A 27,171-nucleotide genomic window follows, 5' to 3' on the forward strand; every position below is an offset into this window, starting at 1 on the left:
TCCACCCCCCTGCCCCGTGACCCTCTCTGGTCAGTCCAGACCAGCCTATCTCACACCCATCTGACAGAGCACTGAAGCAGGTTGTTTTGAATTGCTAGCTTTTGGAATGCAGCTCGTTCATCAGCTCCTTCATCAGCTGTGCTCCGAAAATTTGTGATTCAAAACAAACTCTAATCTGTCCAATTACCACTCCATCAGTCTACTTATGATCACCAGTAAACCAATGGCAGGTGTTGCCGACAGTGATATCAATTTACTCAGCAATCATCTACTCACCGTGCTCACTTTAGATTCTGCCAGTTCCACTCAGCTCCTGACCGCAATACTGATTTAATCCAAACGTGGACAAAAGAACTGAATTCTAGAGGTGAGGTGGATGTGACTGCCTTTGACATCGAGGCAGCATTTGACCGAGTGTGGCACAATAAGGTCAGAAGTGTGGATATTTGCTGACTGAAAAGTGTGCAGTACAATTGGCAGCTCCTTAGATACTGAAGGAATTGATACGCATATGTTGCAAAACCTGGACAAAATTCAGGTTTGGGCTGATAAATGACAAATAGGGCAGCACAGTAGCTTATTGGTTAGCAATGTGGCTTCACAGCACCAGAGTTCCGGGTTCGATTCCCTGTTGGGCCACTGTCTGTGCGGAGCCTGCACATTCTCCCCTTGTCTGTCCAAAGACGTGCAGGGTAGGTGGATTGGCCATGATAAATTGCCCTTAATGACCAAAAAGGTTAGAAGGGGTCATTGGGTTACGGGGATAGGGTGGAAGTGAGGGCTTAAGTGGGTCGGTGCAGATTCGATGGGCTGAATGGCCTCCTTCTGCACTGTATGTTCTATCATTCACACCACACAAGTGCCAAACAATAACCATTTCCAACAAGAGATAACTAACCAGTGTCCCAGGATGTTCAACAGCATTACCACTATTTGAAACCTCCACTATCTGCCATGTTTCATACTTGTGTTAAGTCACCAATTGCTCATAAGTGATTGTGTAAACACATTGTGGGACTTGGCACATGAGGATAGGTATGCATAGATAGGAAGCTTGAAGATACATCAGCAGAGCTGCCTGTTCTGCTTAAAAGCAAAAGTGGAACTAGACAGGATTATATGGGATACTTCCTTTCTAGTGAATTCGTAATACAATCCCATAAAGGCCTATTGCATCCTATCAGCAACCTGCGGGTTACCACTGACTAGACATTTATGTGAGCTCCATAGCTGCCTCCCCCTGACCTTCTCTCCCCTCTGAATAATAATAATATTAATAATCGCTTATTGTCACAGGTAGGCTTCAATGAAGTTACTGTGAAAAGCCACTAGTCGCCACATTCCGACGCCTGTTTTGAAGAAACAATGGCCACCATGGGTAGACTTTCCAACGTGGGGGGAGGATTGATGTGGAGAGGCTAGACTGGTGGCTACAAGAGCAGGTCAGAGGCTGAGAATTCTGCAGAGAGTAACTCCCCGAAGCCTGTCCACAAGGCTCAAGTCAAGAGTGTGATAGAATACTCTCCATGTAACTGGATGAGTGCAGCTCCAACAACACCCATGAAACTTGAGGCAACTCAGGACAAATCAGCCTTTTGTGATCGACACTGTTATGCCCACAGCAGATGTTATTTGCTGAGCAAGCCAGATCCCAGAGGGAAACATGTCTTACTGATCATAACCCTTTTATTTTGTATTGTGAAATTGAGGAGGATATTAGATAGATGTTAGATATTTATTTATTGTCACATGTACCAAAGTACAGTGAAAAGTATTTTTCTGCGGCCAAGGGAACGTACACAGTACGTACATAGTAGACAGAAGAATAATCAACAGAGTACATTGACAGTGGTGCATCAACATATAGTGGTTGGTTACAGTGTGGAATAAGGCCAAACAAGAGCAGCATAGGGCGTCGTGAATAGTGTTCTTACAGGGAACAGATCAGTCCAAAGGAGAATCGTTGAGGAGTCTATAACTGTGGGGAAGAAGCTGCTCCTATGTCTGGATGTACGGGTCTTCAGACTTCTGTATCTTCTGCCTGTTAGAAGGATCTGGAAGAGGGCAAAGCCTGGGTGGGAGGGGTCTCTGACAATGCTGTCTGCCTTTCTGAGGCAGCGGGAGGTGTATACAGAATCAATGTGGGGTGGCAAGCTTGTGTGATGTGTTGGGCTGAGTTCACCACACTCTGTAATTTCTTGCAATCTTGGGCCGAGCAGTTGCCATACCAGGCTGTGATGCAGCCTGATAGGATGCTCTCTGTGGCACATCTGTAGACATTTGTGAGAGTTGATGCAGACATGCCAAATTTCTTTAGCTTCTGTAGGTTTTAGAGATGTTGTTGGGCTTTCTTGACTGTTGCATCAACGAGAGTGGACCAGGACAGACTGTTGGTGATGGTGACACCCAGGAACTTAAAGCTATCGACCATCTCCACTTCGGAGCCATTGATGCAGACGTGGGGGGGGGGGGGGGGGGGGTGTCGTGTTACACTTTCTGAAGTCAATGATCAGTTCCTTGGTCTTTCCAACATTTAGAGAGGTTGTTTTCGGTACACTATGCAACCAAGTGTTCTATCTCCCTTTTTAGTCTGATTCGTCGTTGTTTGAGATACGACCCACCACAGTCGTATCATCTGCAAACTTATAGATTGAATTGAAGTTGAATCTCGGCACACAGTTGTGTGTGTACAGGGAGTACAGTAGAGGACTGAGCACACATCCTTGCACGGCCCCGGTGTTAAGGACTATTGTGGAGACGACGCTGTTGCCGATCCTGACAGATTGTGGTCTGTTGGTGAGGAAGTCAAGGATCCAGCTGCACAGGTTGCAGAGTGTGGTGATATGCATCACTGTAGATACACAAGAGGTTAATGTAGTACGCGTAAACTAGCTAGACACTAGAGGGAGCACCAGAGACATGACACACAGACACTCAACCAATAGGTCAGTAAGACAGGACACGAACAATGGGCATTCACGATACACAGAGATGACACTACCACGGAGGAGGGGGGGGGTGGCATTACACCAACCCATATATAAAGGACACAACACACATGAGATTCCTCTTTCCAGTGGAGACACTCAGTGAGTACAGACACAGGGTTGATTCAACATCACACCCACCACATGGATTGTAGCAGACTGGTTTGTCAGTCTGAGTAGCTTTCGAAGGATTAACAATAGTAGCGAATCCGAGTAGGAGAATTGTAAATAGTTTAATAAACGTGTTGAAGTTATCTCCACGTCTGAAACTTCCTTTGTCAGAGTGAGCATCAAGGAAGCAGCTTATGCTACGCCAAGAGCATAACAAGACACAGAGTTTGGTTATTAGTCTTGTTGGGATAATGGTATTGAAGGCGGAGCTGTAGTCTATAAACAGCAGTGTGACTTAGATGTCCTTGTTGTCGAGATGTTCGAGAGTTGATTGTAGGGCCAGAGAGATAGCATTTGCTGTGGATCGGTTGCCACGGTAGGCGAATTGCAATGGATCGAGACCATCTGGGAGGGTGGCGTTGATCCTTCTCATGACTAGCCGCTCAAAGCATTTCATGGTAACAGCCATCAGAGCCACCGGTCGGTAGTCATTGAGACACGCTACCTTTGTCTTCTTTGGTACTGGTATGATGGTGGTCTTCTTAAAGCAAATAGGGACGTCAGAGCAGAGAAGTGAGGTGTTGAAGATATCTGCGAATACACTCGCTACTGTACCCAATAGCATGGAACTCCAGTGACACCTTTAGGATATTTTAAACTTAAAGATACATTAACAAGACTAAAAACCTAAGCACATAAGTTACACAGTTAAAGCAGTCTTACAGAACAACCCTCCCAGAAAAATCCACTTGATCAGAACACACAATAAGCTGTCTAGGTAACTCCCCTTATATATTTGAAATTATAAAAAGCCACTAATATTACCCAAGGCAAAGAACTGCTGACACTTCACTGTCACTTGCACTCTGATATGGAAATCCAAAAGAAAGGTTCATAACAGACTGCTGTTTGAAAACCAGGGCCAGGATTTTGTGCTCCTATTCATTATGGATGTAAATGATGCTGGGGGTTCAAAATATCACAGGATTTCCCAAAGAGATTGTCCCTGCCTCCCACCAATGGTATAACTGCGTTCTCGACATGCAGTGTTAGGAACTGATTTTTCTCAGCGCCAGGGTCCCAGGTTAGTTTCCTGGCTTGGGTTACTGTCTGTACGGAGTCTGCACGTGTTTGCTCCAGTTTCCTCCAACAAGTGCTGAAAGAGGTGCTGTTCGGTAATTTGGACATTCTGAATTCTACCTCAGTGTACCGAAACATGCGACGGAGTGTGCAATGAGGGGCTTTTCACAGTAACTTCATTGCAGTGCTAATGTAAGCCTACTTGTGACAATAATAATGATTATATATAATATAAAGCTGGCAGAGAATTTCATTCAGAGAAGGAGAGCTGGTAGGTGGGGGTGTGGGATGGGTCAACTGTATTGTTGAGCCATGGGGGAAATAAATGGTCCCTGAATGGGGGAAGGACACACCATGAAAAGGGGAAGAAAGCCAAGAATAGAGTTCACCCTTCCTCTGATTGCAATCTTCAGCTGCTGAGCCTCTGCCTTCTTGGTGGGCTATGGCGCTGGGAAGTGAGGGCCTGGGCTAGGAGAATTTCTGGTTGGATCGACTTGAAGGATCCACTAAGATGGTGGGGGGTCAGTGTTACCTGTGAGTTCATGACCGAGCATGTCCAGCTGTGGAAAGATCTTTGAATATCAGTGATCTATATGTCCATCGACATTGTGTCAGTCTGATAGCTAAGCCAATTATGCCCACTAACCCATCACTGATGTGTATGAGTGCCACCGATTACTGATCAGGGCCTCAGTGACCCTTGGGGCTGATGCCTGTGGCTTGCATGAGAGGTAAGGAGACAGGAGGGTTTCCAAAGTATTAGCAATTCCTGAAAATTAAAATTAAAAAATGAAATTGGGATATGAAATAAAGAAAGGGGATAAAAAGGGGAGTGATATGTGCGGCTGTCTGACTGAGTCTTTTGATATGCAAATTAGCATACCAGTGCGGAAAAAACAAGTATTTATCTATGTCACGAGTGGAAAAACAATGATGTATAGACTTCAAAGTCGCGAGATAAGGAAATTGGCACTTGTATGCCAAGAGTCAGATTCACATGATGGGTAATATCAAAGGGGAAAAAATTATATATCCATAGAATTAACTGGAGAAAGAGAACATACCACACCCAGCTGCAGAAAGCAGGCTTTCCTGAAAACAAATCATTGCTAAAAGGCTGCTGTTTAAAATCCAAAACTAAAACAGAGAAGATTATTCCTTTGCAGAAACTAAAGATGGTTTTCCCAAACATGGACAAATAACCTGTGGGTGGTAAGTATCTACTGGATTTAACTCATAGTATTGTGATATTTTGGATGTTGTTTGGAAAATGGTTCATTTCTCAGAGTTTAGCATCTGTAGGTAGTTGGGACCAAGGGGTAACTTCACGAGATACTGTGTGTATAGCCATGAGTGTAGTTAAGTGTGTTGTTGTAGTGCATTATAGTCCTTCTTGTCATGTGTTTCCTTTAGGTTAATTAATATTCTTTATTAATTGATCAGAGAATGACTGGATTTTTCCTCCCTAGTTTGCATATCTTTTCTCACATTATACCAAAATGAAAATATACATCACTAAGAACCGATGTTCCATGTTACCTTTCGGCTTTTGAAATACTCTGGCATTTAACATCAGCGGGGTTCTTAGCAAAAGCTATGACCTCTTGGTCAGTCTGAGCGGGGAAAGAGTGGTGTGGGGTCTTGTCCATTCTGGGAGACTGTAAGGGAAAGGTCTTAAATGTGATGGCTAGCACAGTAGTCAGTGACCATTGTTGCACAGCTACTGGGGGTGAATGGGCAAAGAGTCAATGCATAGAGACAAATCCTCAATGTTCACTTTCTCTCTTTCTTCCCTTGCAGTGAGCAGCGTGAGAGAGAGGTGGAGTCTGTGGAACTGGCTGTCATTCTTCTAGTGCATTGAGAGGGTGTCAACGGAGGTAACTGGCTTTCCAGATGCAGGAGCAAAACCCTGAGGAGGAAAAGCTGGCAGGGCCTGCTGTACTGCCACAGGAGGGACCCCAGTGAGTGCCAGTCAAAGATGCCTTCAATGGCCCAGGGTCTGCAGACAGCACCTGGTCTCCCTACAGATGAGCGAGAACCACTATCGACAGAGACTTCACTTGTCCCATGACATGGTGGCTCATCTGTCCAACCTTCCTCAGGAGTTGGCTCCTTGGGAACAAGGAGTACCCACTGTGAATATGGCTGAAGATGCCTGTGCAGAGGCCACAGAGTGCTACAGAGACCAGATATAATCAGGCTCATGATGCTACTTGCACGTTGGTGAGCAGACCATCCCTATGCTGAAAATGCAGTTTCGGTGCATGGAACGGCCTGGTGAAATCCTGTAATATAGTCCACAGAGGGTGTCATGATTGTGGTTGTCTGGTGTGCGCTGCACAATCTGGCACTTCAACAGGGTAAGGAGCTGCCTGAGTGGGAGATGGAGATATGGCACATCTACTCTGATCATAGAATCCCGACAGTGCAGAGGAGGCCATTCAGCCCACGGGTCTGCACCGACCCTTTGAAAGACCACCCGACCTAGGCCCAATCCCCTGCCTTATTCCTGCAACCTACCCAAATGGGCAATTTAGCATGGCCAATCCACCTAACCTGCACATCTTTGGACTGTGGGAGGAAACCAGAACACCCGGAGGAAATTCACGTAGACACGGGAATAATACACAAACTCCACAGACAGTCACCCGAGGTCGGAATCAAACACAGGTCCCTGGGGCTGTGAGGCAGCTTTGCCACCGTGGCAATGAAGAGGACATCAAGGTGGACAAGGATGAGGAGGTACTGGAGGTAGCGAGGAAAGCCAGCAGTCAGTGGTGATGGCCAAAAAAGTTTGTGACCTGCTCAAAACCTCCTGTGTCATGGATGGTGATGATCATGGTCTACAATACAGTCCCACCATCCTAAATTCCCTTCCATGTGCACTATTCTCCCATATTGCTTTTTGCAGCACACATCCACACCGATATGGGTCATGTCATGGGGAAGGAGCAGTTTCCCATAGTCCCAATGTTGTTGTTTGGCTGCACGTATCAACAGGAGACCTATTATTATTACCTATGCCACTAGTCAAAGCACTTCTAAGAGGGAGATACATTGTGGCTGGTGCAGGTGCTGGGAGTTATGCAGGGCATGAATCTAACCTGTAAAACTGAGGAATGGCACTACTCAGAAGGTTGCGTACTCACGTTTGCTGGGTTGGGGGGGGGGTGGGGGTGGGTGTGTGTGTGGCATGGTATGGTGGCAGGCACCTGGCCCTCCAGACACTCAGTCAAAAGACAATGGGAGTAGATATCCATGACGATCAATGCCAGAAATTTATCTCTGAACACCTGGATGTCATACGGCACAATGCTCAATGGCCCCACACATTAGTGCTCAAGGTCAATGAATGCACCTTCAAACACCATGTCCTACTAACTTCATCACTAGCATCAGGCACTGTTCAATTAATCAAATCCCCACCACCCATCATCAAGAACACAAGAATTAGGAGCAGGTGTAGGTCATTCAGTTCTTTGAGTTTGTCCCACCATTCGATAAGATCATGGCAGATCTGATTTTAGCCTCAACACTACATTCCTGTCGTTCCCCTCCAATCCTTGACCCCACTGTCAATCAAAAATCTATCGAACTCAGCCTTGAATATATCCAATGACACATTTAATACTCAAGCCTCACAACCCCATCTCACTGTCTATCTTACAAATAATACTGGATTTTAAAATGTATTTAAATTCTGGTCCTGAATTTCCAATGTAAATTGGCACATTGGAAGCTCTTCAGTCATTGCATCACATTTCCATCAGTAGTCATTATTCACTAGCCTCAAAAGCATTGTCAAACATAGTGAACAGAAGTTTTATGTACTAACACAGTCTCTCTTTTACACTTACATATTTATTTTGTGACCACAGGAACTGTCAAAACGTCATATTGAATAGAACAAATATTCTACAGATTAACATTTTGAGTTTCTGGTAACGTTATGTTTGAACACTTGGCCAATTGTTTAGGAATCTACATTATCATTATTTTTAAAAGGAGCATTTCTGAAACATGAATTATTTTTCTCTTCCAGTAACATATTGTCAGACTCAACCTATATTTCATTTATGATTTTAAAACCCAGTAGATGCCAGTTCTGATAAATTAGTTGCCAACGCTAGACCCATGTTTGTTGCCATGATTGTTTTGAACAAAATTTACGTTTTGGATAGTTTATAGGTTGAATATCATTACACTTGTTTCTCTACACAGATATTTGTCTAGATTCTTTAACTACAAATATACAGATATGAAACTTGGAAACAACCTGGCTCGAACGTTCATGGACTACTATAAAACAAATAATGTGACCAGCGCAAAATCTTTAGCATCAGTCGCTACCTTCAGGTATGAAATCATAGTACTTTCATAGACACTTCTGACAATATATTTCTACCAGTTTCAGGTGTCTTACTAATTCCAGCATTGAGAAGTTGTTTTTATGATTTTAAAAAGATATTATACATGTAAAATCCGATTAAGGGCATGCAACTCGAGACCAAAATGTAATACAATCAAATTGGGTACTTCACTAAGAAATACAGAAAGGTTTGTGATGCTGGAAATCTGAAATGAAACTCAGCAGGTCTGGCAGTACCTATGGAGAGAGAAATAGAGAGCATTTCAGGCCAATGACCTTTCATCAGAACTGGAAAATGGTAGCAATTTAACAGGTTTTAAACAAGTATAGAGTCAGTTAAAGGAGGAGGGGAGGGGGAGAGAAAAACAGAAATGAAGTTATGGGTCATGTCATGGGAAGGGAGCAGTTTCCCATAGTCCCAATGTTGTTGTTTGGCTGCACGTATCAACAGGAGACCTATTATTATTACCTATGCCACTAGTCAAAGCACTTCTAAGAGGGAGATACATTGTGGCTGGTGCAGGTGCTGGGAGTTATGCAGGGCATGAATCTAACCTGGAAAACTGAGGAATGGCACTACTCAGAAGGTTGCGTACTCACGTTTGCTGGGTGGGTGGGGGGGGGGGGGGGGGGTGGCATGGTATGGTGGCAGGCACCTGGCCCTCCAGACACTCAGTCAAAAGACAATGGGAGTAGATATCCATGACGATCAATGCCAGAAATTTATCTCTGAATGAAAAAAATGAAAATGAAAATTGCTTATTGTCACGAGTAGGCTTCAATGAAGTTACTGTGAAAAGCCCCTAGTCGCCACATTCCGGCGCCTCTCCGAAGAGGCTGGTACGGGAATTGAACCGTGCTGCTGGCCTGCTTGGTCTGCTTTAAAAGCCACCGATTTGCCCAGTGAGCTAACCAGCCCCTCTGAACAGATTGGATGGGAAGATGTGTTTGGTCGTGGCTTCACTCTGGAGGAGACGGAAACTTGATGAGGATGATCTATTGAATGTGAAGGCTAGTGGGGTGGAAGGTGAGGATAAGGAGAACATCTGAGTAGAAATGAGGGAATGGAACACACAGGGAGGAATCCTCAGTTGAGTAAAAATGAAGACATAATACAGACACCATAGAAGGTGGCATCATCAAAACAAATCATTTTTAATCCAGATTCTGATTTCTGTTATTTAGCCAATCCTCCATCCAAGCTATTTTATTACCACCAACACAATATGCTCTTTTATTTCCTCCAGTAAACCTTTGTGCAGCTTGGGTCACTGTCTGTGTGGAGTCTGCATGTTCTCCCCGTGTCTCCGTGGGTTTCTGCCAGGTGCTATGGTTTCCTCCCACAAGTCCCAAAAGATGTGCTGTTAGGTAATTTAGATATTCTGAATTCTCCCTCTGTGTACCCAAACAGGGGGCGGAGTGTGGCGACTAGGGGATTTTCACAGTAACTTCATTGCAGTGTTGATGTAAGCCTACTTGTGACAATAATAAAGATTATTATTATGTGGCATCTTCCCAAAAGACTTTTGGAAATCCAATTATACTACAACTGCAGATTATCCTTTCTCCACTCTGCATGTTACATTTTAAAAGAACTCTACTAAATTAATAAAAAATTGAGATGGTTCATGGAGAACCATAACGCCCTCATTTACCTCTCAGTGTCCACTGGCTTCAAGGGACATCACAGAAAGAGGCAATGTAATCTGCTTGAAAGTGGGCTTCATCATTTTGAATCAGAAAAATCAATTTTGGGAATTTTTGGGAAGTTTTAAAAAAGAAGAATCTTACGTGTCACGTCGGCAAGCTTTATCACTGATTTTCAAAAATGTCAACCAGGCAGATGGAATGTGGTGGAGGCGCACAGGTAAGTATAGACCCCAGCAGGAAAGGGACCTGCCCAGGCAGTATCCTGGCATTGCCCACAGGCAGTGCCCATGCTGTGCCAGGGGGAAGTGCTGGGGTTGGGGGATTGTTTCATTGTTGGGGGTTGTTGTGTGGATGGGTGTTCCATGTTGGGGGGGGGGGGGGGGGGGGGGGGGGGAGGGGAGGAGGGGTTGTTGAGGATGTGGGGTCGTTTGTATTTTAAACTTTTTGATTCGGGGAGCCCTGTTAAAAAAAGTGAAGTTGCTATGAGAGCCCGCTCAGCCAGCGTGACATCATGGGATCTGCCCGATCATTTTATTCAGCTTTATTCCAAACAGTATGGTGGGGAAAGCTGCCTTTGGGGCTGACAGCTTCTTTGCAGTATTTCCCAATGACTGTGCCACCTTTATGAGAAATTCCAATCCAGAGTCTCTGTTATGGAGGTTTTGAAGTGCCATTTCCAGCAGGTGTGATAACCTCTCTGTTCGTGATGAGCTTCTTTGTTTTTACCCAGCAGTAGGGTGAGGCCTTGGGTGTTTGGGCCATAGGTGGTCTTGACTGCGCTAAAGAATCCTCACGTATTTTGATTGTCAGCTAATTGCTGGATCTCCTGTGCTTTCTCCACCCACCATTGATTCTTTAGATTGGGTCCTCACCGGCAGTCGTCTGCCGAACTGCCTTCTTGCTCTCAAGTTGAGTTGCTGTTTCAAGTTAAGAAAAGCCTTGGGCGCGATTCTCCGCCCCCCACGCCGGGTGGGAGAATAGCAGGAGGGCCTCCCGACATTTTTCACGCCCTCCCGCTATTCTCCCCCCCCCCACCCCCCGGCCCTTCTCGCCCGTTTCACCACGGCAGCAACCACATCTGGTCGCTGCCGTCGTGAAACGGGCGCCAGATGCCCGTTTGGGGCATCTAGAGGCCCGATTGGCACGGGAGCACCACGACTGTGCTCGGGAGGGGACAGGCCCGCGATCGGTACCCACCGATCATCGGGCCAGCGTCCAAAACAGACGCACTCTTTCCTCTCCGCCGCCCGGCAAGATCAAGCCGCCACGCCTTGCCGGGTGGCTGAGGAGAAAGACGGCAACTGCGCATGCGCGGGTTGGCGTTGTCCAATCTGCACATGCGTTGCTGACGTTATCGGCTGCGTCAGCCGCCGTGACGCTTGACGTGCGGCCTTGACGACCGCAGTGACGCACGGGGCCGCGCTCCTAGCCCCACCCGGGGGGGAGAAGCGGCCCCGGAAGTGGCCGTGAAGGCTGCCGTGTGTCATGGCCTGTCCCACGGCAGCCTTTATGATTCTCCGCATTTGCAGAGAATCTCGCCCCTTGTGTTTGCAGCTGATCAGCTCCTCGATCTCCTGGTCGTTCTCATCAAACTGCTCTTGGTGTCTACTGGTCGAGTGACCAGGCGTCTCATCCCAGATGCTGGGCAAGATTCTCCGTTCCCCGACGCCAATTGCGTAATCGGCGATCGGGCGGAGAATCCCTTTTGATTCCAAAATCGGGGGCGGCACTTGTTTGACACAGGTCTTGTATGCTCCGCCCCATAGTCGGGTGGGAGCCGTGCTGCTGGCCGTGGGGGCTTCCGCAAGAGTTGGGGGGACTGGTGGGGGGTGGCCGGGGGGGCTCTATCTGGCAGGTCGGGTCCACGCACGGCCGGCGCCATATTGTACAGCGTGGCCGCTGCAGGTCATTGCCGTGTGCATGCGCGGCTACGGACCCGGACTTTCTCCAACTGTTTATTTTGTGACTAGCATCGATCGCAGCATCGGTGAGGGGGCGCCACCGATTTTTTTCTATGTAAAATGCCACAGATCTTCCGCACTTAGCCTCAGAATCGGAGAATATGGCCTGCTGACTTCGGGGGTCTTGAGGATAGACCAGGCACAATGGACACTGTCTCTGGCCCACTGGAAATCATGAGGTTGGCAGTGATGCACTGGTTGAATAGAGCTCACTGATCAGGGTCTTTTGAGTTCTTTGGTGTTGGTTTATTTGTGGCATTGTTTCTGTTTCCGTTGTTGCTTTGGCACTACATTGAGGTTGATCACAGAATGGATTAGATGGTGGTCCATCCAACAGTCATCGGCTCTTGTCATGGCGCGGGTGATATGCAGGTCCTTGTGGCCCTTCACTTTGATGATGACACACTCAAGCTGTTGCCATTGCTTAAAGCAAGAATGTTGCCGTGAGGCCTTCCAATTGTCTCTCTGACGGGACAAGGTGTTGATTATGACTAACACATGTTTAGACATTTTGTCAGGAGCAGGGAATCATTGGTGTTTGATTTACTACCCCATCTCTGCCGATTACACTGCACCAGAGGTCTCTGTCCTTTCTAACTCTGGTGTTGAAGTTGCTAAGGAGGATCATTTTGTGACCCATTGGGACTCAGGCCAAGAATTGCTCGAGGAATTGGAGGGGGATCCGAAGGGGAGGTAGAGAGCACAGAGTCTCACTCTATGCGGATGATCTGCTCCTCTATATCTCGGACCCACAAAGCAGCATGGACGGAATCATCGCGCTCCTGAAAGAGTTTGGAGCCTTCTCGGGCTACAAACTCAACATGAGCAAAAGTGAGATCTTCCCAGTACACCCGCAAGGGGGGGGGGGGGGGGGGGGGGGGGGGGGGGCAGCACTAAAGGGGCTGCCGTTCAATCAAGCCCGACATAAATTCCGCTACCTGGGGATCCAAATAGCCCATGACTGGAAAGGGATCCACAAATGGAACCTCACCAGCCTGACGGAGGAAGTTAAAAAGGACCTGCAAAGATGGAACACACTCCCGCTCTCCCTCGCGGGGAGAGTTCAGACGATCAAAATGAACGTACTGCCCAGGTTCCTCTTCCTGTTTAGATCCATTCCGATCTACATCCCCAAGGCCTTTTTCAAAGCGCTGGACAAACTCATCATGGCGTTCGTATGGGGGGGTAAAAATGCTAGGATCCCAAAGAAGGTCTTACAAAAAACAAAAACCAGGGGAGGGCTAGCCCTCCCGAATCTACAATTCTACCACTGGGCAGCAACAGCCGAGCGAGTAAGGGGATGGATCCAGGAGCCAGAAGCTGAGTGGGTGCGTGCGGAGGAGGCCTCCTGCATGGGAACCTCCCTCCGGGCCCTCGCCACGGCAGCACTCCCATCCCCACCCAAAAAACACTCCAGCAGCCCAGTGGTGACAGCCACCCTCCAATCCTGGAACCAACTGCGGCAGCAACTTGGCCTGACCAAAATGTCGAACAGGGCTCCCATCTGCAACAACCATAGGTTCACACCAGCACTGACTGACGCCACCTTCAAAAGGTGGAGGCAGGACGGGGGGATACTGACAGTCAGGGACCTATACACGGACGACAGGATCGCAACACTGGACGAACTGACAGAGAAATTTCAGCTAGCTGGGGGGAACGAGCTACGGTACCTGCAGCTCAAAAACTTCCTACGAAAGGAGACAAGGACGTACCCACAACCGCCACGACAGACACTACTGGAAGACCTACTGGACGCAAGTATCCTAGAGAAAGGGAACTGTAGTGACATGTATGACCGACTGGTAGATAGGGACGACACCGTACTGGACGCAACAAGAAGGAAATGGGAGGACGACCTGGGGATGGAGATAGGGTGGGGACTCTGGAGCGAAGCACTGCATAGGGTCAACTCCACCTCCACGTGCGCAAGGCTCAGCCTGACGCAACTAAAAGTGGTACATAAAGCCCACTTAACAAGAACCCGTATGAGTAGGTTCTTCCCGGAGGTGGAAGACAGATGTGAACGGTGCCAAAGAGGCCCGGCCAACCACGCCCACATGTTCTGGTCTTGCCCCAGACTCGTGGAGTACTGGACAGCCTTCTTCGAGGTTATGTCCAAAGTGGTGGGGGTGAGGGTGGAGCCATGCCCGATAGTGGCGGTCTTCGGGGTTTCAGAACAGCCAGATCTATTCCTGGGGAGGAGGGCGGACGCCCTTGCCTTTGCCTCCCTGATCGCCCGCCGTAGAATCCTGTTTGGCTGGCGGTCAGCAGCACCGCCCAGAGCTGCGGACTGGCTGTCCGACCTCTCGGAATCTCTCCAAATGGAGAAAATCAAATTTGCCATCCGAGGGTCGGACGACGGCTTCCACAGAACGTGGGAGCCATTCATGCAACTGTTCCGGGACCTATTTGTGGCCAATGTACAAGAGGAAGAATAGTCGGGGGAAGGTAGCGGGAGGGGGGGGGGGGCTACAGGTTCGGTACGGGGGTTCGATGGCTAGCTAAGGCCCAAAACCAAACTAAATAAACATGTTGAGGGGGGGGGGGGGGGGGGGGGGGGCGCAGTTACTACTACGAAGATGCTTACCTGTAAATATGTATGTTAATTTTTGCGTGTTTGTTTTTTTTTTTTCTCTCCTAACAATTTGTAATTTGTTCAATATAAAATATGAAAACTGAATAAAAACATTTATAAAAAAAAAAAGAATTGCTCGAGGCTGGAATAAAATTCCTCTTGGACTCATCTGGAGTTGTTGGGGTGCATGCAGAGGACTATAACGCACTAGTATGAGGCGAAAGGTCACGAGGCGTTTGTTGATCCCGCAAGGGGAACCTCTGAGATGGCCAATTTGTTTGTTTTTGATTGCAAACCCAACCTTGTGGAGACAGTAATCTTCTTCTGGTTTACCTCTCCAGAAGAAGGTGTAACGCCACCTTGTTCTTTTAGCTGGCCTTCCACTGCCCACCTGATCTCAGTAGGGTGGCAATGTCAGTATCTAAGTGCATGAGCTCCTGGGGAACAATAGCAGTGCGTCGTTCTGGTCTGTCACTGTTGGGGTTGTCCATGAGGTCCCGATGTTTCACACCCAAAACTTCATTTTAAGGGGTGGAAGATGTATGTGTGTTATTTCCTTTAACATGAGGTGACCATTGCACACCAGCTACCACATAGGTTTGAAGGAGCAAGACCTTGGTCCAGTGGCAAATGTGGCAAGGTGACTGGAGACCAGGCTCTGCTGAAACTCTCTATTAGCTAGAAGGTAGGAATCTTCATAAGTTTAAATAAGAAGCAAACAAGCAATCAAAATTAATTGGAAGGTACCAGTCAGACTAATCATTCAAATAACATGAAAACCTAACTGTTAAATACTGTTACGTTTTTGTGTGCCTTATTTTGTAGACAGTAAAGAACAAGAGAATAGGTTGTCACACCGTGGGTTACTTAACCAACCGGGTTATTGAGATAGGTGTTGTTTCATGACAGTTAAAGATGGAAGAAATTTTCGAATACCTCTGGTGACATCCCAGCATGTCACATGACCCATGATAAAGATGCATTACATCACAATACATAACTTTGGTAGTATGATAACAAACTTTGAACATTAATGATTACACCTTCTGAACATCCGTTACATTAACAAGTATTATTATTTACATATGTACAATCAATACGAAAGTCTATTTGGTGGGCACGTTCCAGAGTCTTATCTTTGATATCCTCGATAGCCTGTTCTTCATGAATATCAGCTACTTCATATTGTGAAGTTGCTTTGTCTTCAGGCTCCAGGGACGTTGGTTGATCTATTGGAGTATAACCTGAACTTGGTTTTAGAGTATTCTTTGCTTTAGGAATTTCACAACCTTGGGTGTCTGACATAAGCCTTCCTGATTCCCTTTTCACTTTTTGAAATGAAGATTTGATCCATGTATCTCTGCCATATATTCTCTAGTCATCAAGTTGCACTATGTAGGCAGCACAGTGGCAGTTGTTAGCACTGCTGCCTCACACCGCCGAGGACCTGGGTTTGATCCCGGCCCTGGGTCACTGTCCGTGTGGAGATTGCACATTCTTCCCGTGTCTGCGTGAGTGTCACCCCCACAACCCAACAAGGTGGATTGCCCACACTAAGTTGCCCTTAATTGGATAAAAAAATAATTGGGTACTCTAAATTTATTAAAGAAAAAAACGTTGCACTCCGTAAGAAACTGGCCCTGTCTTAGCTAGAATGGTTGCAGGTTATTTCGCTTGTAGTTATTTCTCACTAAAACCCGTTTGCATTGTCTCAAACTCTTGGTTTTGGTGTTTGTTCATGGTGTGTAACTTGTGCTTGTTGTTGTTGCTCTCCTGTTGGAGTGGTGTCAAGTGGTATAAGTAGATGAATTTGGTTCTTAATTTCCTTCTTAAGAATAACATAGCAGGGCAGCACGGTGGGGCAGTGGTTAGCACTGTTGCCTCACGGCGCCGAGGTCGGAGGTTCGATCCCAGCTCTGGGTCACTGTACGTGTGGATTTTACACATTCTCCCATGTGGCATGGGTTTCACCCCCAAAGCCCAAAGATGCGCAGGGTAGGTGGATTGACCATGCTAAATTGGCCCTTAATTGGAAAAAATGAACTGGGCACTCTAAATTTATACAAAAAAGGAATAACATAACCGACAAATTCTGCATTGTCTCACGAGCAATGCTCCGATAGGACATGAGAAAATTGTTTACTCTCCTGGGTCTTTTGACGCTTTAATGGCATGTTTCAGTAATTGTACTAGCCTCTCTGCCAGTCCGTTACTGGGCAGATGATATGGGGCAGTTCTTATGTGCTGCATGATCCCATTATTCTTCAAGTAATCCACAAATTCCTGAGTTGTGAATTGCGTCCCATTATCGCTAACCAGTTGTTCGGGCTGTCGAAGTCTTGCAAATAACTCGTCCAGCTCCTTTATGGTTTGTTATATATTTCATCATCCTGACTTCGGGTCATTTTGAATGCACGTCTACTAGGACAAGAAACATTAAGGCTTCGATATGTATCCTCTGCCAGAGTTGCCTTGGTCAGTGCCACAGGTTGCACAGGTGGAATATTTTGTATTTTGGCGCATAACTGACATTGCCTTGCTTTTTCGTCTATTCGTGTGTCAAGTCCCAGCCAGCTAAAATAGCTTTTTGGAACTCTTTCATCCCCACTACTTCTGGATGACCTTTGTGCAGTTGATCCAGGCTTCAGCTTCATAAGCATGGAGGGATGATCACCTTGATGCCCCAGAGTAATACTCCATTTTGGACAGCTAATTCAAGTTCCTTCATTAAGGTCTGAATCCAGAATTCCTTTTTTGTTTGTCCAGTGATGTTCCTCTTAAGACTATGTCCATGATGCTCTCCATTACCGGATCATTCCTGGATCATTAAACCTGAGACGATGTTATTGGGACATTCTCTACCTGGGAAAAGTATCAAATGTTGATGCAGCTGTCTTGTGGTTTGGTTTTGTCCTGAAGTGGAAATCTCGAGAAGGCATCTGCATTGGCATGGTGTCTGATCTCCAATATTTGATATCATAATTTAGTGGATAGTATCAACACCCATCTTTGTAGATGGCCAGCAACTAATATTGGAATTCCCTGGTATGGACCAAACATTGTTGTCAACGGCCTGTGGTCGGTCAACAAAGTAAATCACCTGCCATACAGGTACTGGTGAAATTGTTCTACGTCAAAAATTATGCTAAGCATTTCTTTTGAGTTGTGGATAATTGTGTTTCATGCTTGATAACATTACTGATGTGAACACTATTGGTCGCTCCTCCCCAGTTGCCATAATGTGAGATACAACAGCACCCACTGCATGGGGCGATGCATCACATGCTAGTTGAATTTTTAACTCTGGGTTAAAGTTAACAAATACCTCACATTATTACAGATAATGCTTGAGCATGTCATTAACTCCTTTGTACACACTTGAACACTCTTGTCAAATTCTATTGTTGGCTAGCACACAATAAGGTGTGAAGTGGCTTTAGTAGTGTTGCAAGGTTTGAGTTGAACTATCTGTAATAATTGAGTAGTCCTAAAAATAATCGCAGCTGTGTCACGTTCTGTGGTCTTGGTGCATTTAGGATTACTTGTCATTTTATTAGGTTCTTTAAGGAGGCTATATATTATGTGACATACAGAACTGACGGATGATTTGAAAAATTCACATTTTTCTTTCTTCACGTGGAGTTTGTACTTCTTTAGATGCTCCAATTTTTCTTTTAAGTTTTGTAAATGTTCCTATTCATTTTTGCATGTGATTAGAATATTGTCCAAATAACACTGGACACCGTTGAGGCCACTTAAGATTTGGTCCATTGATTTCAGGAATATGGCTGGTGCTGATGTTATTCTGAGCGGTAGGCGCCTATACTGGAACAATCCCTTGTGACTCAGATGCCATGCTCATCTGAAAGTATGCTTGGAAAAAGTCTATCTTATTGAACTGCTGACCACCAAACAATCCAGAGGATAGGTCCTCGATTAATGGTCAAGGATACTAGTCAACAAACAGTCCTGGATTCAACATCATATTAAAGTCCTTCAGATTCGTACAGAGCCATCAGATTTAATTTGAGGAATGATTGGGGCTGTCCAATCGCTAAATCAATTACTCCATCCTTGACTAATTTTTCTTATTCCACTTCCACCTTTGGTTTAATTGCATAGGCCACAGTTCTTGCCTTGAAACATCTAGTGTTGATTGTGAGCTTTCTTGTAGATCCTGGTGTATTCTAGAACACTTTCCTACACTTCTCCAGAAGTTTTTGTGGACTGTTCTTGCTATCAATCAATTGGTTAACTGCTCCCCAGGTTAGCTTGATTTTGTGTATCCATGCTCTTCCAAAGATTGCTGGAAGATTCCCTTTACTATGTGCAGACACAATTCTGCTGATTGACCATTAGCTTCTACTTGAACCATGATATATCCCTGCAGTGGAATCACCTCCTCTGTATAAATTCGCAGGATTGTGTTTGAAGGTTTTAGTGGTAAATGTTTAAGCTTTTGATTGTGTATGCTTTCTCGGGGAAGTGATACAGCCGCTCCCGTATCTCTGTCCATCTTTATTTCTTATCCGTCTAACTTTGTATAAACTCAGAACCTATGCGTATCCTCTTTCATGGATAGGATACCCGAGTTGAAGTTCTTGGATTTTCTCTAGTCTGGTATCATCTTGGAAATTTTGAGATCAGATATTTTGTAGATTAAAATTTATTTTTAATGTGTTCTTGCGTTTGTATACTTTTGGGGTTTGAGAAGTCTGTCGTGTCAAACATGAAAGTGTGGCCTTTCTTGCCACAGCTTCGACATTTATTTTCTCTATTCCAACATTCATGTGGAGAGTACCCAACCTGAGCACATGTTTGTATGCTTACATTTTAAGAGATTTCTTCCTGTCCTTCCCCATCTTGTGTATTTTGGCTCCAGCTCCAAGTTGGGAAGCTCCTTTCATGGCCAATTCGATGAACACTGCGATCTAAACAACAAGATTTAGTGTTAAAGAGCGTTCAGTGAGCAATCTTCTTTGAATTGCTTCATTTCAAAGACCACAAACAAGCCTGTCTCGCAGAGTGTCTTCAAGGGTCAAGCCAAACTCTCAGTTCTTTGCTAACCTTCCCAATATTGCTACGAATTATGATAAAATTCCGCCGCTTCTTGGCTCCGTCGATCAAATCGGAATCTCTCAGCAATTATTAGTTGTTCAAGCAAGGAATTATTTTCAAGAATCCTGGTCAGTTCCTCGTAGGTTTTTCTACTACACTTCTCAGGATGGACTACGCTCTGAAGCGATGTAAAGGTTTTGCACCCTACTACGCTTAGGAAAGTGGCTACTTTAAATTCATTTGGTACATTGTTTGCAGCCAGATAACACGCAAATCTGTCTTTGTAAGTATTCCATGCTTCCACATTTTCTTTAACGCCTCTGTGTTGCTGCCTTTGCCTGTCACTGCTGTACTGATTCCTGGGTCATAGTACTTTCTTTCAACTTCCTACCATCTTTTTTCTTTTTCCCATCCAAATTTAATTTGTGTTATTTGTCTTGTCTTCCTGTCTTGACACTACTCGCTCGTTTTTGAAGGAATTTTGAGTTCACTGATTTTTTTTTATTGAGCGGTATTTTAACCAATGGTTACTTTTCTCATGCTCCAAATTCTCCGAGTCGCCTTGAGATTGCATCAATTGAAAAATATGTAACAGTCCAGAGTGCTTTGATCAAGCTAAAAGTCAATATTCACCCGCAGCAAATAATAATAACCCGTTTTCAGCTTTGGCTGAGATGCAGACCATCAATCAGTTTGACTGACAAATCCTGATACATTCCAGATAAGTAGGCATTCAAAAACACCCCGAAAGCAAAATTTACCACACTTTTTTAATGATGGTGACGTGATCCCCGAAGTTCGAGGAATTATTTCTTCTAACTAAGACTGTTTCAGCAGGCCCATTGTGTCAGCATGCTCCTGCCCCACCAAACTTATTTCCTCTTATCTTGACTCCATCCTTACTCTTCCAGTCCATTCCCTCCCCACCTACATCTGGGATTCCTCTGATACCCTGCGTCATATTGACAGCTTCCAGTTCGCGGGCCCTAACCACATCCTATTCACCGTGGATGTGCAATCTCTTTACACCTCCATCCCACACCAGGATGGCCTGAGAGCTCTTCGCTTCCTTCTCAAAAATAGGCCTGGGCAATCACCACCACTCTCCTCCGCCTGACTGAACTTGTTCTATCTGTCAACAACTTCTCATTTAACTCATTCCATTTTCTCCAAATCAAAGGTTGGGTACCTTCATGTGTCCTAGCTACGCTTGCCTTTTTATGGAGTATGTGTAATATTCCTTGTTCCAGCCTACCCAGGTCCCCTCCCACAACTCCTTTACCGGTACATTGATGACCATTTTGGTGCCGCTTCATGCTCTCATCCGGACCTGGAAAAATTCATCAACTACGCTTCCAGTTTCTACCCCTCCATCACTTTCACCTGGTCCATCTCAGACACTTTCCTTCCCTTCCTTAATCTTTCTGTCTCCATTTCCGGCAATAGACTATCTACTAATATCCGCTACAAGCCCACTGACTCCCACAGCTATCTGGACTACAGCTCTTCACACCCTACACCCTGTAAGGACTCCATTCCTTTCTCTCAGCTCCTTCGCCTCCGTCGCATTTGTTCCAATGATGCCACTTTCCAAAATGGTGCTTCAAAAATGTGTTCCTTCTTCCTCAACCGTGATTTCCCACCTACAGTTGTTGAAAGGGCCCTCAACAGTGTGCGGTCCATCTCCCGCGCCACTACCCTCACCCCCTCCCTTCCCTCCCAGAACAAGGATAGAGTTCCCCTCGTTTTCACATTTCACCCCACCAGCCATTCCTCTGCCATTTTCGCCAACTCCAGCGTGATGCCACCACCAGACACATCTTCCCTTCACTCCCTCTGTCAGTATTCCGCAGAGACCATTCCCTCCGAGATGATCTAGTCTACTCCTCCACCATACCCAACACCTCTCCCATCACCCTTGGTACCTTCCCATGCAACCACAGAAGGTGTAATCCCTGCCCCTTTACCTCTTCCATGCTTAACATCCCAGGCCCAAAACACTCATTCCAGGTTAAGCAGCATTTCGCTTGTACCTCTTTCAATCTGATCTATTGCATTCGCTGCTCCAAATGTGGTGTCTATATCGGAGAGACCAATCGCAGACTGGGTGATCGCTTTGCTGAGCACCTTCGGTCTGTGTGCATTCAGGACCCGGACCTTTCCATTGCTTGCCATTTTTCCACAATACCCTGCTCCCATGCCCACATGTCTGTCCTTGGCTTGCTGCAATGTTCCAGTGAAGCTCAATGGAAATTGGAGGAACAACATCTCATCTTACGGTTAGGCATGCTACAGCCTTCCCGTCTCAACATCAAATTCAACTACTTCAGATGATTAGCTCTATCCCACCTCGATCCATTTGTTTTCATCCCATTTCATTTTAACTGTCTTTTACCATTTCTCTCTTGTCTTTCTTTATATATATTTAACCCCCCCCCCCTCCCATCTTATCCACCTTTCCTTCCCCTTTCTCCCCTTTGCTTCCCCCTCCCCCCACATCTACATCTGTCAGTTTACCTTCTGATGTTAGTTTCTCTGTTGTTTGTCCTTTCACACCTTTTGTTCTCTCTGGGGACTGCCATTGGCACTCTTTCCCTTGGTTTCAGTGGTATTAGCAATCCGTTTCCCTGGGTTTCTGTGGCTATGGCTCATCTTTCATTCTCACTCCACAGTATAAATATTTCCCACTTTCTCTGTTTTATAGCTTTGACAAAGGGTCGGTCATCTGGACTCAAAACTTTAGCTCTTTCCTCTCCCTACAGATGCTGCCAGACCTACTGAGTTTTTCAAGCATTTTCTCTTTATTTCTTCTGTTTTCTGTCGGTAAAAGACACCTCCTTGCCAGTTTTCGTTAAAGATCTTTCTGGAAAACCTCCTTTGTTGCTGGTCTTTTTCTTTACTGTTATGTTTTTGGATGCCTTACTTTGTAGACAGTAATGAATTGCGGGTTAATTAACTAACCATTTTATTGAGATAGGTGTTGCTTCATGATAGTTGCAGATGGAAGAGAGGGAGAAACTTTTGAATATATCTGGTGACACCACAGCATGTCATGTTGCCCACTGACACAGAGATGCTTTACATCACAATACATAAAAGAAACAAATTAGAATTTTAGTCCTGTTGCTAATTAGTTCTATCTCTAATCTGGGTGGCACAGTGGTTAGCACTGCTGCCTCACAGCTCCAGAGTCCCGGGTTCAATTACAGCCTCAGGTGACTGTGGGGAGTTTGCACTTTCTCCCCATGCCTGTGTGAGTTTCCTCCAGGTGCTCCGTTTTTTTTTCCATAGTCCTAACCTGTGCAGGTTAGGCGGATTGGCCATGATAAATTGCCCCTTGGTGTCAAAAAGATTGGGTAGGGTTGCTGGGGTACAGGGATAGGGTGGAGGTGTGAGCTTAAGTAGGGTGCTCTTTCCAAGGGCAGGTGCAGACTCGATGGCCAAATGGCCTCCTTCTGCACTGTAGGGATTCCATGATAATTATAACAACTATGCTAATCCGGAATAGATACTTGTTTCGTTCAAATAAATTGCTTCATTTTACAGATGTAAGTAAATGATTTTAAACATTAATTCATAGTGCAAATATTTCCCAGAGCAGCACTGTATTAAAAATAAAATGGAAGCCATAAATCACATAAGCATTGGTGTCTTACATGTAAAATTGACTAAATCTTACTCGAGTATACAGTTTACTAACATTCTGGAAACAAATGCTAATTTTGCTAAATCTGTAGGAAGAAATGAGACTGGATTTCTCTTTGATACCATTCCCATTCAACGGATTTTGAATTAGTGCAAAGAGAAAAGTGGGGTAAGATGGCTTACCAACACAACATCAATCCTCCAAAAGATGTCTATCAAATGTTCACTTCCCATAAATCGCCCTGATTACCAACAAATCTTAGCAACCCCTCCTGTGTAATTGGTAGCCTGGCAATCCGTACATTCTTTTTAAATTTAGCACCTCAAATTCAATATTAGGAATATCAGCCACTATATAGTGCTGGTGTGAGTATCACAAAGATATATCTGAGACAGACATTGCATAATGGAGACCATCTTTGATACAGCTGTCACTCTGAACAGTGATTTATTTAGTTTGAGCTCTGGAGCTTCATCAAGTAGTTCCCTTCCCTTTTATAGTCAGCAAAGGATACTTATACGTTTTGGTTTGGGAAAATATTTGCACAATGGAAATCCTTTTCTTCTTGTGCTATTTAGAGAAGGGGGAGGAAGGGATGAATTGATGAGGTTAGGTTAAAGACGCTTACCAGTGAAACTCGAACTCACAGGACATTAGTTACCAACATTTCATTACCTATATTATTGGATATAACGATCTCGAATGTCTTAATTGGATTCCTATGCTCATTAGTGCCTTTGAAAGCAAGGATTTTTTATGCCTGCTGCAGTCCATTTCAATGCGAATAATAATCTTAAAGGTAGCAATGAAAGTCACCTCTCTGCTCACCGTCAGATGAGATATAATTTGTAACTTTGCTTCTATGCTTTCAGTGGTGGGGAAATTTTCCCAGGTCCCTGGAGGTGGAGGCGCAGTCGAGAAAATGTTTCTGCCTACCTCCTGCTTTTTCCAGTGGTGACTTGTGTGTGCTGTCAGCATCCAGACCAGCAGGGGCGGAAAGCTAATGAGGCAGTAACCAGCAATTTTCTGAGGGCAATGGAATTTTTCAGAAGAACACAGGACCTATTCAGTGTCTGGAACTTGCTAATTCCGAGGAAACGAGAGCACAGCGGGATGTCATTGAGGCTTAAAACTGATATGCACTCAGTATCATAAAGGGTGGGAAGCAGCAATGCCATAGGCAGAGGCTTGCCATCCCAGAAGTAGTTTGAACAGGTTGCTGCAAGTGATAATACTGGGGAGAAAGACATTGCTGAAGCTTCCTGCAGCATTACCTGCCACTTTCACTGGGCTGAAGATTCTTGTGTATTTGAGACTCCAGGTTGATGGGTTCCACCAATTCTGAAGAGGAACAATTGTGAGACCCACCCCCTTGCTATCTGGATTCTCATTCCCACCCCATCAAGCACAGTGTCTTGCATTGCCACAGGTGAACCATCAGCAGCTGGATGAGCAGCAGCTGCGCTAAGCAATATTCCCACATGCACTGGAACGCACAGAGAATTTGGCCAAGGACCAGGAGAATGATGACAACATTCGTCACAGGGTACAGAGGCAAAAGGTCAGAATCATGTCCCTCTCAAAATAACGGTGCCTGTGAAGGCCACTGCTCTCATGCAAGTGGTCGCAGACATATCATCTTCCATTTACAAGTGGCAATGAGGTTCTTTGCATCTGCATAATTCCAGAGATGAATGAGGACATTTGCTGAATCTCCCAATCTCCCATTACTATATCACACTGATGATGAAAGGTTTGAATGCAAGGGATGTGGACTCAGAACACAAAGGTCAGGGAGGTCTCCACCAGTTTTTGCCTTTGGCTTGTTATTGTGACCATTTCTACTGCAAGCAGAAGTGGCAATGCTGTTAGTTTCTTCATGAAGACTAGCACAACACTTATGCAATATGACAGCCCCTTTGCCCATGATGGGGGCTCAGGATTGCTTCCTCTTCGAAATATTGACTCTCCAGGGACATGATGGGGGTTAGCAAAGATGGTTGGCTGCCTCTCGCCAAGATGCAGCCAGGCGTCTGAAAGGATATTCAAATGCCTCCTTTCTGCCTGGGTTCTAATTCCCACCCCATCAAGCGCACTGTCTTGCTTTGCCACATGGAAGCCTCGAACAGGAAAGCCATATGGAGGACTGACTTTGGGAGAGGGAACGAGATCATTGACCCGTTGTGGCAAAGCACCTACATTCGGGGAATTACCTCATAGCTGCTGACCTCCTTTGCAAACACCATCCAAGCTTGCTTGATCAGGAAGGACAGTATCTTCCTGCTGTCCTTTGGGAAGAGGCCTTCCCACCTTGCCCTTGCAGCCTGGAGGAGAAACTGTTGGAGGGCATCTCTAATTTGCAGGGCCACCCTCTTCCATGGTGGCAGTAGGTTTCTGGTCAACTCCTTAGACTTTCAGTTCAGACTGAACGGTGCAAGGCTCTCCAGTTCGGATGGACGGTGTGATGTTCCTTGTATTGTTCTCCAAGATAGTCAAAGTCGTAGTGATTACAAAGAACAGCTATATGTTTAAACCAAAGCTAGATTGTTTTACACTACTTGAAATGGTTCGCACACTCTACTGAGTAACAACTAGCAAAATGATAGTATTGAATCTATGTTATAGTAAGTAATTATCTCTCTCTAATACAACCTACACTCTAACTCAACCTCACACTATCCTTCTCCATCAGCTTCTCCGTCAGCTTCTGCCAGAATGCTTAGAGACGTAGTCTTTTAGTAGACTACTCAATGATGCCATCTAGATATACATGAACATCATCTTGTTAACTCTTTACTCTCCTTAGATTGTACATATCATCACAGATGGGTGCAGCGGTCTTCTGCTCTGCTGAAGAACAGAACTCCATTCAGAATATTCTGTTCTGGTCAAAAAGTGCTGGGAACATCAGCTCAGATGGAGGGGTGCAGGGATCTTCAATCTTTGGTTTTTTTTGAAAATCTTTTTATTGGCGTTTCTCATATTTATAAACAGTTGTTGCTAATATACATTACGTTTTTCTTGCCAGCACTAATTTGCTTTTTTTTTACAGAGGTTTGTTTTGTCCTTCATTCGACTAACTATATGTACATTTTGCTGCCCTCTGGATCGGTCTATGATATCCCCCCACCCCACCCCACCCCACCCCATCTCTCTCAACCCCTATTGGTTTCAGCACGCTTCCTCTTCTCTTGTGGATCTTCAATTCGGTTGGACAGCTCTTTATCAATGTTGTTGAGGCAATCATAAGCAACAAGGCAGCACTGTATGCAGGGCTGGAAACCCTTTAAATATAGTGCCAGCACCTGCCTTTCAGTTAGGTGACATAGACTTCATTGACCAGGCTTGTTTGATAATTGGGTGGCCTCTAGGAAGTTAATTGGCAACCTGCCGTGTGATTGCGTGCAGCCAGGCACATGATGCTCGAGTGGAAGCAGCACTAACTTCTGCTGCCACTGACGGGACCTGCAATTGGTAAACAAAATCCAGCCCATAATGCAGAACCCATTTTGCTGGCCCTGCGTCCACTCATTTTCTTGCTGCATATGACTCTATGAGGTTGCCATTCTTTCAGTGGAAGAGGTCATGCACTCATGTGCCTGAGGCTCACTCAGGTCATGAAAGGTCTCCTCCACCTTCTGGAAAACTAGATGCCCACACATCTCTCCTTGCTGCTCCACGAGCACTTTGTATATAACCCCTGAGGTTCAACATCTCTGTAGAGCTAAGTA

General features: G+C 45.4%; 1 protein-coding gene across 2 annotated transcripts in view; it reads left to right on the forward strand.

The window, feature by feature from the left end:
- Positions 1-27,171, forward strand: part of agbl4 (ATP/GTP binding protein-like 4) — a 1,113,401-nt gene that overhangs the window by 1,071,801 nt on the left and 14,429 nt on the right. For both annotated transcript variants that reach the window (XM_038794298.1, XM_038794299.1), the window contains exon 12: positions 8,435-8,534. In XM_038794298.1, the coding sequence (XP_038650226.1) occupies positions 8,435-8,534 (100 nt within the window). The remainder of the gene's footprint in view (positions 1-8,434; positions 8,535-27,171) is intronic.

Source organism: Scyliorhinus canicula, chromosome 4 (assembly GCF_902713615.1).
Source record: "Scyliorhinus canicula chromosome 4, sScyCan1.1, whole genome shotgun sequence".
NCBI classification, from domain to species: Eukaryota; Metazoa; Chordata; class Chondrichthyes; order Carcharhiniformes; family Scyliorhinidae; genus Scyliorhinus; species Scyliorhinus canicula.